The sequence below is a fragment of the Otolemur garnettii genome, unplaced genomic scaffold (genome assembly GCF_000181295.1).
Source record: "Otolemur garnettii isolate 467f Iridium unplaced genomic scaffold, OtoGar3 scaffold00100, whole genome shotgun sequence".
NCBI lineage: Eukaryota > Metazoa > Chordata > Mammalia > Primates > Galagidae > Otolemur > Otolemur garnettii.
In genome coordinates, this window is record NW_003852495.1 from 6,554,196 (window position 1) to 6,570,542 (window position 16,347).

General features: G+C 43.5%; 2 protein-coding genes across 4 annotated transcripts in view; one reads left to right on the plus strand and one right to left on the minus strand.

Moving 5' to 3' along the window:
* The window catches only part of LOC100946545 (zinc finger protein 569), a 100,067-nt gene that overhangs the window by 10,373 nt on the left and 73,347 nt on the right, over positions 1 to 16,347 (minus strand). The window contains exons 1-2 of one of the 2 annotated variants that reach the window (XM_003796104.3): positions 9,125 to 9,344; positions 6,874 to 6,931 (exon numbers count right to left, since the gene is read on the minus strand). The exons of the other annotated variant lie outside the window; for it this stretch is intronic. Of the exons in view, the coding sequence (XP_003796152.1) occupies positions 6,874 to 6,888 (15 nt within the window). The 5' untranslated portion in view covers positions 6,889 to 6,931; positions 9,125 to 9,344. Of the gene's footprint in view, positions 1 to 6,873; positions 6,932 to 9,124; positions 9,345 to 16,347 lie in introns of those variants that run through there. 2 annotated transcript variants of the gene reach the window in all.
* Positions 14,511 to 16,347, plus strand: part of LOC105887653 (zinc finger protein 570) — a 24,677-nt gene continuing 22,840 nt past the window's right edge. The window contains exons 1-2 of one of the 2 annotated variants that reach the window (XM_012809200.2): positions 14,511 to 14,593; positions 15,367 to 15,450. In XM_012809200.2, coding sequence (XP_012664654.1) covers positions 15,418 to 15,450 — 33 coding nt within the window. In that variant the 5' untranslated portion in view covers positions 14,511 to 14,593; positions 15,367 to 15,417. Of the gene's footprint in view, positions 14,594 to 15,268; positions 15,451 to 16,347 lie in introns of both variants that reach the window. The other variant, XM_023516913.1, reaches the window with a different exon arrangement.

Sequence of the window (16,347 nt, forward strand, 5' to 3'; positions counted from 1 at the left end):
AAAAAAAAAAAAAAGAAAGAAAGCAGTGTAATTTGAATACAGAAATCTAAAGCACCCCCCCATTTCAATAGTGAAATGGACAAAATAATATAAATATTAAGGCGCTGCGCCTGTAGCACAGTGGTTATGGTGCCAGCCACATACAACTGATGGGTTTGAACCCAATCTTGGCCAGCTAAGCACCAATGACAACTGCAACAAAAATAGCTGGGCGTTGTAGCAGGCGCCTGTAGTTCCAGCTACTTGGGAGGCTGAGGCAAGAGAATTGCTTAAGCCCAAGAGTTTGAGGTTGCTGTGAGATATGATGCCACAGAACTCTACTCAGGGTGACAGCTTGAGACTCTGTCTCAAAAAAAAAAAAACATTAAAAAATCTAATCTGAGAAACCCAGACTTCCTATCTTTTGAGGTATTTCTACCAGAGATGGAACAAGATAAGAGGAAATGTCCAATAGTAAATTTACAATTAATGTTTCCAAGTCTGTATTTCTATGTCCTAAAAGGATCCCACAAACATGAACATCCACTAACACTAACTGTTCAGAGAAAGCTGTAGGACTGATGGTAGATTGTCTCTTGGAACTCTTTCCTGCTAAAGGTCATGGTGTTTGAAATCAAGAACCCAAAGGCAGGCTCGGCATCCATAGCACAGTGGTTGTGGCACTAGCCACATGCACCAAGGCTGGTGGGTTCGAAGCCGGCCCAGGCCTGCTAAACAACGACAACAGTGGCTGGGCGCCTGTGGCTCAAGCGGCTAAGGTGCCAGCCACATACACCTGAGCTGGCAGATTCAAATCCAGCCTGGGCCCACCAAACAACAATGATGGCTGGGTAGAGTGCGGTGGCATCACAGCTCACAGCAACCTCAAACACTTGGGCTTAAGCTATTCTCTTGCCTCAGTCTCCCAAGTAGCTGGGACTACAGGCGCTTTTGCCGCAATGCTCGGCTATTTTTTTGGTTGCAGCCATCATTGTGATTGAAATTATAAAATTCAAAATACAATGAATAATTTAAAAGGAAACCTAAAGCAAATAATGATTTAAAAAAAAAAAGGAAATCCCAAATAATTCAATACTATCACACAGTGTTACTCTTCTACTCCAGTATCTATTCTCCTTGTCTTGTCTTCCCAATGTTTGGCCAGGCATGTGGCCTGCTAAAATAGGTATTTTAATTTTATTTTATTGATAAATAATATTTGACATATTTATGGGGGTATTTGTGATATTTTGATACATAAAGTGTGCAATGATCAAGTCAGGGTATTTAGTGTATTTGAAATGTACATCACTTTAAGTATACTCATTTCCATGTGTTGGAAACACTTCAAGTCCTCTATTCTACGCACTTTGAAATATACAGTATATTGCTGTTAATTATAGTCACTTTACTCTGCTGTTGAATGTTAGAACTTACCCTAAACCTACCTCTCTTTAACCCCCTCCAAGCCCTTCTCCTCTACCCAGGCTCTACTATCTTTCAACTCCCTCTCTACCTTTATGAGACCATTTTCACTACCATATATAATTGAGAATATGTGATGTTAGCCTACCTGTGCCTGGTTTATTTCACTTAACATGATGACCTTCAGTTCCATCATGTACTACAAATGACATGATTCTGTCTTTTTTATGCCCAAAGAGTATTCTGTTGTGTAAATGCTTTATTTTGCTGTGAAGAATGCACACTTTTTTTGCTCAAATTTCTGAGGGAAAACTAAGGATGTACTTTATACAGGGGTAGCATTAATTGTGTATTTATATAAAAGTTTTAATGCTTTTATATATACTCATGGGTTAAAAGTGTAATCATGTTTTAAAAATGCTAAAATTCCTTTATAATACAAAAATCAAGTACAAATTTAAATATAAATTACAATTTGAATTAAAAAAGTAAAATAAAATACTTTTTCCTGGGTGGCACCTATGGCTCAACAAGTAGGGCGCCAGCCCCATATACCAGGGGTGGTGGGTTCAAGCCCAGCCCCGGCTAAAACTGCAAAAAAAAAAAATACTTTTTCCTGAAAGTGTGGGCCAAAAATTGGGTACACATTATACATGGCAAAATACGGTACATGCCACATTTTCTTTATCCATTTGTCCACAGATGTATACTTAGGTTAATTCCCTACCTTTGCTATTGTGAATAGTGCTGCAATAAACACGTGCATATAGGTATCCCCTGTTGATATATAGTACAGATTTCAGAACTCCTTACATTCCAGGCCATTAGTATAGAGTGGGAGAGAGGCAGTGAGGTAAGAAGAAAGAAGGGTTTTATGGTGAAGTCAGGATAAGGACTTCTAATAAGTCTCAGTTCCCATGGAACAGAGACCCTGAAAAGGAAGATATAGGGCCCTTTCATAAGGCAAGATGATCCCATGTATATGGAACCCAGGAACATGGGTTCTGAGGACATAACAGAGACTCAGGGAGTTCTATAGAGGTTCCAAAGATCCAGTGGAGGCCAGCCAACAGAGAGGCTCTTGGACCATTATTGAGAAATGTACCGTAAGTTCAGCCACTGAATGCCCAGAAAAACAGCCAGCCAAACCAGATTCAGTGGACGTTTCAAAATTTCAGTGTGGAAGAGTTTCTTTAAAAAGAAAATTTTATTATGGCCAGCTGTGGTGGCTCACACATGTAATTCCAACACTCTGAGAGGCTCAGGCAGGTGGATTGCCTGAGCTCAGCAGTTTGAGACGGGCCTAAGCTAGAGCAAGATCCTGTTTCTAAAAATAGCTAGGGTTGTGGTAGGTGCTGGTGGTCCCAGCTACTCAGGAGGCTGAAGCAAGAGGATCACTTGAGCCCAAGAGTTTGAAGTCGCTGTGAGCTATGATGTGACAGCACTCTACTGAGGGCGACAAAATAAGACTCTGTCTCAAAAAAGTAATCTTTATTATAACCATATTTAATTACATTGTAGAAAATCATGTGGAAGATGTAGGACCCTTTCACAAGGCAAGATGATCCCATATACTGTATATGGAACCCAGGAAAAGGCCTTAGTTATTCAGGCCTAAAATGTAGTTACTTTTTAAGTTTATTCCATTTCTAAATAAGGGGTACTAATTATTTCTAGGTTTCAGGCCATGTTAATCATTTAGCTCTATCAAATTATTATTGGTAGTTACATTTACTCTTTCTTTACTTTATCTTTCTACTTTACCACTGGTTAAGGAAGACAAATGAAAGTCTACTCTTAATGTTTCTTCTTATTTTTCACAATGTTACAGTGAATTTTGCTGCAAGTTATTTGGAACAGAAATAGTCCTATTTATCTTTATTATCTACTGCACCAATCAACATTTTTTTTTTTTTTTTTGAGACAGAGCCTCAAGCTGTCCCCCTGGGTAGAGTACCGTGGCATTACAGCTCACAGCAACCTCCAACTCCTGGGCTCAAGTGAGTCTCCTGCCTCCGCCTCCCAAGTAGCTGGGACCACAGGCGCCCGCCACAACGCCCGGCTATTTTTTGGTTGCAGCCGTCATTGTTGTTCTTGGCAGGTCCGGGCTGGGGATTTGAACCCGCCACCTTAGGTGTACGTGGCTGGCGCCTTAGCCGGTTGAGCTATAGGCACCGAGCCACCAATCAACATTTTAAAGAACTTGTTTTTTATTTGTTTAAAGCCCACTATCTTGAATTCTGTCTTATCTGATATTAACACATAGACCCTTCTTTATTTTTAATTGCCTGACATTGCTTTGCTTAGACAACAGCAATGAGATTAACTGAACAACTAGATGTGATCATGTAACATGGAAAAATCTGATAAACATTAAATAAAAGAAACCAGACACAGAATACATAGGTTATATATAGTTAAAAGATAGGCTGAAATAATTTATAATGGTAGAAGTTGAATAGTGGTTACCCTTGGGGTGAGGGTAATGACTAGAAAGTTACAAAAAGCATCTTCTGGGGAGCTACAATATTGGATTCTTTGATCTAGTGCTTGTGCTATGCAACAAAGTTGTACTTGCTTTGTAAATTAACTGAGCACCAGAAGAAGAAAGTATAGACAACCTGGTAGGTAGGGACACATTGTCAAAAAAAGGTATATCTCAGTTTAGCAAGTTTTGAGCTGAGGGTGAAAATGCATAATAAATCTGAAAGAGGATGACCTCAAAGGAAATGTGAAGAAAAAGGGTTAAGTTCTGAAGTAAATAATTATCCTTAAAAAGGAGACAGAATATCATTTGTTATAAGACTAAATAGGCTGGGTATGGTTACTCTCGCCTGTAATCCTAGCACTTGGGGAGGCTGAGGAGAGTGGATTGCTTGAGCTCAGGAGTTCAAGACCAGCCTAAGCAAGAGTGACACGGTCTCTACTAAAAATAGAAAACTTAGCCTAGTGTCATAGTGGGCACCTATATTCTCAGCTACTCAGGAGACTTAAAGCAGGAGGATCACTTGAGCCCATGAGTTTGAGGTTGATGGGAGCTATGATGCCATAGCACTTTACCCCAGGGTAACGGAGTGAGACTCTGTCTCAAAAAAAAAAAATAAAAATAAAAAAACAACAGAGACTAAATAAAGAAAATAAAGAACTGTGTATTCAATTCATCAAAAACAAAAATATTCCCCCCCAAAATGTGTACTAGGCATTGTTCTAAAAGCTGGAGATATAGCAATAAACAAAGTAAAGCACACTCTCTGCTTATATTCTAGTCGACTGAAATTATAAGAAATTTCCAGAAATTATTACTTTAGATTATGGTTTATCAGCAGCAAATGCCCCCTGAAAAAGATAATTACATAGGGATGTCTTTTGAAAGACACACATCCCATCTCTTTCTTCAGATAGTCTTGTTTTCTATTTTTATTATATTTTATTTTATTACTTATTTCATTTTATTTTTTTGAGGCAGAGTCTCACTCTGTTGCCCTAAGTAGAGTGCCATGGTATTATCAAAGCACACTGCAATCTCAAACTCTTGGGCTCAAGCAATCCTTCTGCCTCAGCCTCCCAAGTTAGCTGGGACCACAGACACCTGCCATGACATCCCACTAGTTTTTCTATTTTTAGTAAAGAAAGTCTAGCTCTTGCTCAGGCTCCTCTTGAACTTCTAAACTCAAGCAATCCACCTGTCTCAGCCTCCCAGAGTGCTAAGATTACAGGCATGCACTACTGTGTCTGGCCTGTTTTCTCTTTTTAAATTGATGTATAATTGTAACCTAATCATATGTACCCTCCAATTAACTTATTTTTTTTTTTTTTTTTTTTTTTTTTTTTTTTGAGACAGAGCCTCAAGCTGTCCCCCTGGGTAGAGTGCCGTGGCATTACAGCTCACAGCAACCTCCAACTCCTGGGCTCAAGCGAGTCTCTTGCCTCCGCCTCCCAAGTAGCTGGGACCACAGGCGCCCGCCACAACGCCCGGCTATTTTTTGGTTGCAGCCGTCATTGTTGTTCTTGGCAGGTCCGGGCTGGGGATTTGACCCCGCCACCTTAGGTGTACGTGGCTGACGCCTTAGCCGGTTGAGCTATAGGCGCCGAGCCCAATTAACTTATAATAAAAATAATAAATAGTGTATGACACGCATGGAGTAATGTGGTAAAATGAGCTAATCTTAAGTATACAACCTGATCTATTTTTATATGTTTATAGACATGTCTACCTACCGGTTAAGTCAAAACATTTTCAGCAGTCTAGATTTTCCCCTGCATTTTCCTAGGAAATACCCTCTTAAGGGGTAACTACTATTCTGACTTGTATCACAATTATATGAGATTTTCCAGTTTTCAACTTCATATCAATGAAGCCATGTGGTAATTACTTTTTTGTTTCTGGCTTCTTCACTCTGTGTTTGTGTGATCCATCCATGTTGTTCTGTGTCACTATCACCTATTCTTTTTCATCATTGTGTAGTATTCCACCACATGAAATGCTATAATTTATTCCTTTTTCTGTTAATGTTTATTTGCATTTTCCAACGCTGGGCTATTTTGACAGATAATCTTTGTTTTATCCTTCATCAAACCATACCATTAAAAAAATCTAGGTCTATTAACTAAAAGGAGTCATACTATAATGCTTTCATTGACCTACGTGCCAAAGAAAAGCTTATTTCTTTTTTTTTGCAGTTTTTGGCCGGGGCTGGGTTTGAACCCACTACCTCCAGCATATGGGGCTGGTACCCTACTCCTTTGAGCCACAGGTGCCACTAGAAAAGCTTATTTCTGTTAGGAAATTTTTGTTACCCTTATATGAAATTTATGTAACAAATTTCTGCAGAAATTTCTGCTTTGGTTTGCTTTATCAATAAAAATTAATTTTTTTAAAATTTCAGATTACTATGAGGTTACAAATAATTAAGTTACATTGTTTGAGTTTGTTAGGTAAAGTCCAAGTTGCAAAAAAATAAAATTTTAAAACTGAAGCCCAATTTGAGTCTCTCTGAATGAACACATTTTATAATATAACCACACGTTTAATCCTCCCTTGTTTTAATCCTTCAACTTCATTTCATCTGAAAATGTTTTATGTATATAGGCCTTTTTTGGTGGGGCACGGACAGAGTCTCACTCTGTGCCCTGGATAGAGTGCCATGGTATCCTAGCTCACAGCAAACTCAAACTCTTGGGCTCAAGTGATCCCTGGTTTCAGCTTCCAGAGTAGGCATGCACTACAATGCCTGGCTAGTTTTTCTATTTTTTAGTAGAGATAGGGTCTTGATTTTGCTCAGGCTGGTCTAGATCTCCTCAGCTCAGGCAATCTACCTGCCTCAGCCTCCCAAAGTGCTAGGATTACAGGCATAAGCCACCACACCCAGCTATATATAGACCTTTCTAATTTACTGTATGGATTACTAAAATACCCTTAAACTTTACTATAGAATAAAGTAGGAAGCAAATACACTGTTTAATGTTTACCTGGGACTGAGTCATTTCCTCTTTTCTCCGGGAAGGAATAAGGCCTGAGGAGACAGACCTGGGGAAGAGAACAAAAGTCATTAGAACAAGCTTATCTTGTGGTTTCAGAAACTTGTAACCACAAGGAAGATTAAGGGTCAATTTGTAGCAGAATGGATCCATCAGAAAGGCTAAGAATATTCACACTGCAGAGGTGCCTTTAAGAATAGCATATATTGGACAGTGCCTGTGGCTCAGTGAGTAGTAGGGCACCAGACCCATATAACAAGGGTGGTGGGTTTGAACCCGCCTGGGCCAAACAGCATACATTTTGGGCGGTGCCCATAGCTCAGTAAATAGGGCACCAGCCACGGCCACATACACCCACCCTGGTGGGTTCGAACCTGGCCTAGGCAGCTAAACAGCAATGACAACTGCAACAACAACAACAAAATAGCCGGGTGTTGTGGTGGGCACCTGTAGTCTCAGCTACGTGGGAGGCTGAGGCAAGAGAATTGCTTAAGCCCAAGAGTTTGAGGTTGCTGTGAGCTGTGATGTTACAGCACTCTACCAAGGGTGACAAAGTGAGACTCCGTCTCAAAAAAAAAAACAAAACAAAACAGCATATCTATGATTTCTACTTGTAGGTTCCTACCCTCCCTTCCAAAAAATTTAGAAAAGTTCATTATAACATGTGTCAAATAGTTGTTGATAAACACACTTTACAATTGCAAGAATTTGAAAGGAACCAAATTACCTATCAATAGGTGTAAATGTATACTATGAAAAACTTTAAAATAATGGCATAGATTTGTTCACTTTTTTTTTTTTTTGAGACAGAGCCTCAAGCTAACCCCCTGGGTAGAGTGCCATGGCATCACAGCTCACAGCTGTGTTGAGTTGTGTTGAGCCCTCCAACTCCTGGGCTCAAGCGAGTCTCCTGCCTCAGCCTCCCAAGTAGCTGGGACCACAGGCACCCACCACAATGCCCAGCTATTTTTTTTTTTTTTTTTTGGTTGTAGCCGTCATTGTTGTTTTGGCAGGCCAGGCTGGATTTGAACCTGCCACCTTAGGTGTATTTAGCCACTTGAGCCACAGGCGCCAAGCCGATTTCTTCACTTTTTAACAGAAAGATAGTAATGGCTGGCCAATAGGCTCATGCCTGTAATCCTTTTGGGAGACTGAGCCAAGTGAATTGCTTGAGCTCAGGAGTTCAAAACCATCCAGAGCAAGAGCAGACACGGTCTCTACTAAAAATAGAAAAACTACTCTCCACCTCTATAGCTCAGCAGCCAGGGCGCCAGTCCTGCCCTTGCCTGCCAAACAACAATGACAACTACAACAACAACAAAAATAGCCAGGCATTGTGGTGGGCACCTGTAGTACCAGCTACTTGGGAAGCTGAGGCAAGAGAATGGCTTAAGCCCAAGAGTTTGAGGTTGCTGTGAGCTATGATACCATTGCACTCTACCCAGGGCAACGGAGTGAGACTCTGTCTCAAAGAAAAAAAAAAAAGGAAAAAGTAAAAAAGAAAAACAGCAATGATGTATTGTTAAATGAGAAAGGTGGGTTACAGAACTGTATGTGTAGTGTGATTGCAATTTTAAAGGCACATAAATAAGAACACATGAATGTATGTGTACGTATTCACAAGAAAGGCATGAAGAGGTGGGAAAGTAAATTTTGACAGTGGTTCTATAGCTGATAGATTATAAATGACTGTTGTTCTTTGAGCTTTTCTGTATTTTGCGATTTGACGAGGGGGGTAAGGAGAATGAATTTAGTACGCGTACAAAACAACATTGCTATTAAACAAAAATAAGATTAAAAATAGATATTAAAGTGTTGGGGCTATCGATCTTTCATATAAAAACAAATCTCCAATTACCATTACCAAAGAAACGCAGCACTGGTACAAACATCTCACTTATCTGCACCCACAGACATAACCTACCTTCCATTCTCTCACGATCCCCCAGTCACGCACGTTTGCACCCACGTTCATATTGAAAGATGGGAAGTGCCTCCACAAAATCCGCTTACACACATCACCCCACGGTCACACCGAGTCAGGGAATTGCCCGACAAATGACAGTCACGCCATGCCAGACTTAGTCGTTCACACGCCGCCCCCATTGCGTCAGGGAACCCCAGGCACCGCCCCGCCTCGCGTCCTCTTCCAAAAAAACCGGCACCGGGTCCGCAGGCCCGACTCCCACCCCGCACAAAGAGTCCCGGGCTCAGAGCTCGCCGCTTCCCGAGGACTCACCACCGAGCCCGCGGACATAGGCCCCGATTCCACACACCCCAACGCCGCCCAGTGGCACCGCCGGCGCGGGCTGTGTCAGGGGAGCGCTGGGGTCACCGCTGGCCGCGGCTGAGGGCAACACGAGCCGGGGTCTGTCAGATGCCGGGCAGCGCTTCCCGGAGGGCCCAGCGGCTCACCCGGCAGGACAGACTTTCCTGCTCGCGGGAACGGAGGACACTGCGGACTGGCGGCGCGTAAGATGGCACAGCTCTGCGCAGGAGGCTCAGCCTGGGGTTTTGCGAGCGCTGCCTCCCCAGCGCGCGGCACTCAGAGGCTGGGCACTGAGAATCACCCGAATAGTTCCGCAGGTTTCCTGCTCCGGACTACAGTTCCCAGAGGCCTTCGCGGCCCCAGACTACATTTTTGTTTTTGTTTGTTTGTTTTTTGTTTGTTTGTTTGTTTGTTTGTTCCCCTCCCCCTTGCCCCAGAGTGCTCTTTCTTCTTGCAATTGACAAGATCTTCAGGTTCACGGGGTTAGGTTGTCTAGTTGGCGAGGGAAATCCCACTCAGTCTGTTTAGTTTCGTCTGGTTGGGTCTCTATCCCAGACTGGACTGAAAGTGGTGACAGATCCAAGGGGCTGGCGGGGTCACTTTGAGGCTCAAGCTCCTGGCAGCAGTCAGAAGAGGGGAGAGTGATGCTATTTGTGTGAGACTTCGTAGGGTAAATCAGAGATTGGGAAACCTGAACTCCCAACCCCCCAAGAGAAAAACCGTCCAAGAGCAAAGTAGAGCTTCTAAGTTTAACTGAGCAAAGAAACAGCAGCTTACCTTTAGTATTTCAGTTTTTTTTTTTAAAGTAGTTTTGCTGACTAATAACGTGTCTGCAATTCCTGCAGAAAACAGGTTTGAGGAAGCAAACAGTGAGTGCGACTTGCCTCCTTAAAGTTTAAATGGCCCAGGCGCATTCACATGCAAATATCCGAGTGCAAGTGCAGCAAGGCAAGGCCAGACAGGTATTGATCTAACCTGGGGACCACGGCTCTCCCAACGAATAAGGCTCCAGCCCTAAAGGGGGCTGGAACGCAGCTGGGAGAGAAGTGGGTATTGCAAAAGTCACTGGAACAGTGTGCACAACCAAAACCCATACGAGGAAGGACCTCTAGGGCAGAGAAGAGAGGAAGAACTTCTTTCTTCCAGTGTGGCCATTGGCATCAGCCTGTTTGCCTCACAGGGGAACAAGGAGTCTACCAGCCCCTTTGGACCCCTGAAGAGTGAGGCCAACCAAGCAGATTTGGGCACATTCTGTTTGCCTTAAGGTTATGTTTCTTGTTTCTCAAGAATGTGCTGGGGCTAAATATAGTTAACTATCAATTAAGGAAGAGGAGAATTCATACAACTGTTTAATGATTTTGTTTCTTGTTTAAGAAACCTTTGCATTTTCCATGTGACAAAGATTTCCTTATCCATTTTTAAAATTTAGAGCTACAATCTATCTGGAATTAATTTGTAAGTGCAGTGTGAGGTAGGGGTCAATATGTAATTTTTTTCACATGAATAGCTAATTGGCTTCAGTACCATTTATTGAAAAGATTATTGATTATTATTATTATTATTTGTCGCCCTGGAGAGAATCCCGTGGCATTGTAGCTCACAGCAACTTCAAACTCTTTTTTTTTTTTTTTTGAGACGGACCCTCAAGCTATCCCCCTGGGTAGAGTGCCATGGCATCACACTCACAGCAACCTCCAACTCCTGGGCTCAAGCGAGTCTCCTGCCTCAGCCTCCCAAGTAGCTGGGACCACAGGTGCCCGCCACAGCGCCCGGCCATCTTCTGGTTCCAGCCATCATTGTTGTTTGGTGGGCCCGGGCTGGGGACTCGAACCTGCCACCCTAGGTGCATGTGGCTGGCACCTTAGCTGCTTGAGCCACAGGCGCCGAGCCAACTTCAGACTCTTGAGCTCAAGCGATTCTCTTGCTTTAGCTTCTTAAGTAGCTGGGACTACAGGCGCCCATCACAATATCCAGCTATTTTTTGTTAACAGTTGTCATTGTTGGTTAGCTGGCTCCAGCCGAACCTGCCAACTTCGGCTGTGTGGCTGGCGCCGTAACCACTGTGCTACAGTCGCCGAGCCGAGTATATGAACCTTAACAATAATTTATTTCTCTTCTAGCCTTTGTGCTACTGTTGTCATACAATTTACTTCTATTTATGTTATAAACTACACCTTTTATTTTTTGTTTAAACAGCAATTTGTCTTATGGTGAGATTTATTTTTTTTTCTCTTTTATGGTGATTTAAATTAAAAAAAAAGCCATACATTGTTTACTCTGTAGTCACCATTTCTGATGTTCTTTATTTCTTTGTGTAGATCCAAATTTCCACATGTTATCCAATTACATACACATTAAGCCTCTTCAAGTTGCACCCCTCCCCTTTTTTTGAGACAGAGTCTCAACCTGTCACCCTGGGTAGAGTGCAGTGGCCTTATGGCTCATAGCAAGCTCCAACTCCAGCTCAAGGGATCCTCTCGCCTCAGTTTTTCTATTTTTAGTAGAGACCGGGGTCTTGCTTTTGCTCAGGCTGGTCTTGAGCTCATAAGCTCAAGCAATCCACCGGCCTCGGCTTCTCAGAGTGCTAGGATTACAGGAATGAGCCGCCATGCCCAGCCTCAAATTGCCTTTTGAACTCCTGAGTTCATAGATTCTCTTGACTGGCCTCTCAAAGTATTGGAATTACAGGTGTGAGCCACAGTCCCAGCCCAATAGATGCTTTATAATTAGATACTGCAGGGCAGAATTCCATACATAAACCCACAAGCATCAGTCTAACTCTCACCATCCATTCCACATTCCTACTTCATTCTCGACAGATGGAGAATACTTTCTATCATAGCACATCCTACAGTTAACGTCACAAATGTCACATACACTATAACAGAATTGTCACATGCCTACCTCAACACACAGTTGTACACTCAAAGACACACACACAATGATGAATTCTAAGGGTCATATACTCACATCAAAATCACAATCAGGTGACAGAAACTTGTTGAGGGTATACAGTAAAATATAACCTTAAAATATAAGTGCTGTGTCGGGTGGCACCTGTGGCTCAAAGGAGTAGGGCACCAGCCCTATATACTGGAGGTGGCAGGTTCAAACCTAGCCCCAGCCAAAAACTGGAAAAAAAAAAAAAAATATATATATATACACACATATATATATATATATGTGCTGTGTTCTATGGGGGTATAGAGCCATGCTAAGGAGGTATGGACTGCCAGGAAAGAGACTTTAGAGATGTGAATTTTTATCTGAATTTACGGGAATCTTGAACACACTTGGAAGAATACCCATTTTAGAAAGAGGAGATACAATCACACCTACCCTTACTAATTGAAAAACAGGAACCACAAGCAGAGGGCCACACTCTCTGCTCTAGTTCACCCCTCCCCTCCATTACCCCCAACCATAACACCTTAGGGTGAAGGAGGTGGGGAGACTGGGCAGAAGCATAATGCGCCTATGTGATAGAATCAAGTGTACTTGCCCAAACAAACTTGCCCCTCCTAGACAAGGTCAGGTTCATTGTCCGTCCGGGAAGGGTCGGACTCATGTTCCTTCCAGGAAATAAGAATGCCACCAATCCTGGCTGCCCTAACCTCTAAATCCCTGTCCACTCACGGGTATTCTTCCAGGTGTGTTCAACCTGTGAATTTCTCCCCAGTCAGGAATCTCACCCCACCTGCACTCCAGATGGAATAAAAGTCACTTTAATTGCATGAATTGGATCTCCATTTTCCTTTCGCCTCGTGTCTCAGAATGATTTTTTCCTTGGGTCCAGAACCTTTCATTTGGTGCTGAAACCTGGGATTGGAAGAAGCCCCTTTGGGGGGCTAAAAATAAACCCCATCGAACCTAACCAAAAGGACCCTTATTCCCGCGAGACAAAGAGAAACCGTGCACTCTAACCTTGCCTAACATTCATCTACTTCGTACTCTTATCTAAAATCTTTTTCTGCACTTCTTTCCTCCTCCTACCTCTTTTCACGCTCTTACGTATTTTTATATGATGTCTCAACTCCTTTTCCCGCAGGTGGAGGCTGAATTTCCCTCTTCCCATCTTACCCCCATCCCTACTGTGGGCCCAGGTCCCTTCCGCTGGTTGAGGTCATGTACAGAGATACTGCCCTCTTTTGACCGAAGTCCTAAGTGGAGAGTTCAGGTAATCTCCCAATGCCAGCCTCGCCAACCCTACTGTGGGTTCGGATTGTTTTCAGTAATTATGTCCAGTGAACCACGTTGACTCAACTAGGATCTTCCTGGAGGCCTAGATTTGGCTGACAACCAAAGGCAGAGGGCGCCCTCTCTGGTTGCAGACTTGGTCGTTTTATTGCAGTCTCAGTTGTTCTATTGGTCCTTAAATTCCCTTTATTTTCTGCGAACAGTCTCCTCGCGTTAACTTCAATCTCATTTGCTTTCTTTCTCTAGTTTTTACTATGGGCACTACTCAGTCACGGATTCCCCCTTCTTCACCTCTAAGCTATCTTTTAACTAACCTCGAACCTCTAGTCCTTACCTCAAACCTACACGCGTCATTTATCTATGTAATACTGCGTGGCCTAAACATGGCACTTACAAACTTGACAGTGGTTCACATTGGCCTAAACATGGCACCTTCGATATCTCAATTCTCACTAATCTCAAAAATTACTGTCACAAATTAGCCAAATGGTCGGAGATTCCTTACATCCACGCATTCCTCACACTCCGAAATATTCCTTCCCTGTGTTCATCCTGTGAACCCTCTCAAATTTTCCTTGCACGAATACCTCCAAATTTTTCAAACTCCCTCTACCTGCCTGGCTCCCCCAACTTTTCTCGGCTGTCCCTGCACATCTCTGGCCACCGGACGTCCGCCCACTTTGTGTAGGCGCGCGCGCGCTAGCGCGTTGCACACAGAGCCCCCCACCCGCCCACCGCTACCCGGCGCCTCCGAGTTCCCCGCCATGGCTGCGGAGGGAGGTAGTGGGCCGAGCGCTTGTGCCTGCGCAATTCAATCCGAGACACTCGCGTGACGCTGGGCCCAGTCTCTGGGGCCGACCCAGGCTCAGAACTGAGAGGAATCGAGACTTTCCGGCTCCGCTTTGGAAGGCCTGGCAGAGGCTGGGCGTGGAAGGACTCGCAGCAGACTGGGAGGCACGGGACACCCAGAGCCGGGCTGCACCCGGGCTGCACCGGGGCTGCTCCGGGGCTGCCGGACTCCCCGGCGCCGCGGCCTTTTCTGCGGACTACGTTTCCCAGTGGCCCCCGCGGGAACTGGCCCGGCGGCCCCTTTGTGTCCTCCGGACGCCGAGGCAGCTGCGGCGCTTCTTTCCCGGCGCTGGTGCTGGGTTCCATCCAACGCTTGGGGTAGCGGGTGAGGCCCGAGAGGAAATTTCCCGAGGCTTCGGGGCGGGAACGGGATCTTTTCGCAGTTCAGTTCTGCAGGTAGGTAGTGGGCTGAACAGTGACCTAAAGGGTTCTCAAAGTCCGGTCCCTCGGCCCTCTATGTGTGACTCTACGTGTGAGACATGGTGGGTACCTCCAATGAGACTGTCACCCGATGTGCACTCCGCGTCGTATCTGAGTGACTGAGGGTGCAAGTGAGTCACTGGTACCAAAGAGTGTGAGACTGAGTGGACGGGTATCCGCTGCCCTCCGTTGTGCCAGGACCCGCGGCCTCTTAGTGACTGAGATGTGAGTGAGCTTGTCGGTTGTGGTACCCTAGAGTTTGAAGATTAAGAGTATGAGGAAAAGTGTCCATACCCATGTCATCTAACCGTGGCGAATGTAAGACGGTTATTGGCAGTGCGTATGTGCAGGGACTGAGTGAGTTGTGTGCCAGACAGTGTCTTTTAAAGCTAGACAAATGCTGTCATCTTGCCACCAAGTTTCAGAGTCTCTGATCTATTGAAGAGGAGACGGAGTGTGGAGTCAGGCAGACCTTTATTTGATCTTGGTGCTCTTATTAGTTGTGTGTCTTTACGTTAATGCTTACATTCCTCTGAGTCTTTGTAAGAGCTAGAAAATCTATTAAAAGTAATAAAGAATTGATTTAAACATGAATTCAATTGTGTGCAAACATTCCTAGGTCTCCATTATCCTCTCTCTATCCGAGGGAAGATAGCAACATGGGGAAAAAGAAGCCTAAAAAGTTTAGCCTGGAGACTCTGGATGCTGCAAGGAAAGCCTAGTTTCTCACATTCTCTTCCCTATCTCAGTCATCTGAGGACATTGCCATTTCCTAAGAGAAGAGCCAGGAGGAAGAAAGAATGAATGTTGGACTTCTTAAGACCATGTACCAGGTATGTTGGTGTTCTCTCTCTCCTAAATACTTCCTACTTTTTCAAAACAAGCAAACATTAATTTCCCTTCCACTGAAATTTCTGGGTAATATGTTACTTCTCAAAACTATCCAATAGGATTTCCATCTCATCCAAGATAAATGCATAAGTCCTGCAGGGTCCCACATACTCTGGTCCCTATCTTTTGACCCCATCTGACTTTTCTCACCCTGTCTGCAACTTACTCACTCAGTTTCGGCCACATTAGCTTGCTTCAAATAAGTTAGGTAGTATATATATGTATTTTTGAGACAGAGTTTCACTCTGTTGCCCCAGGCTAAAGTACCTTGGTGTCACAGCTTACAGCAACTTCAGACTCCTGGGCTCAAGTGATCCTTTTGCGTCTGCCTCCCCAATAAATGGTACTACAGGAGCCTGCCACGATACCCAGCTAGTTTTCAGAGCTATAACAAGAACTTTCAGGGATCATTTTTAGTACCCTTATAGCTACCTGAAAATTTTGTTTAATTAATTAATTTGTATTTTTATTTCAGGTCCATTTGAGGGTACAAAGAAATAGGTTACAATGTTTGTACTTGTTAGGTGGAGTCTCTCTTATTATTGGTAATAATGTTACCAATTGGTAATAATGTTAGAGGTATGCCATACACTCTAACATTGTGTCTATTAAGTGGGAGCATACCCATCCCCATTCCTCATTTCCCCTCCCCCTACCTTGAATTGATCTGAGTTTTTCTCTTATGTAGGTGTGTATTGATCATCTACTGGCTTAATACTAGTATTTAATATATAGGATACTTCTTCATTTTTATGATCCTTTACTAAGAAGAATGTTTTTCAACTCCATTCAGGTTAATACCAAAGATATAAAGTCTCCATCTATTTTTTTTTTTTTTT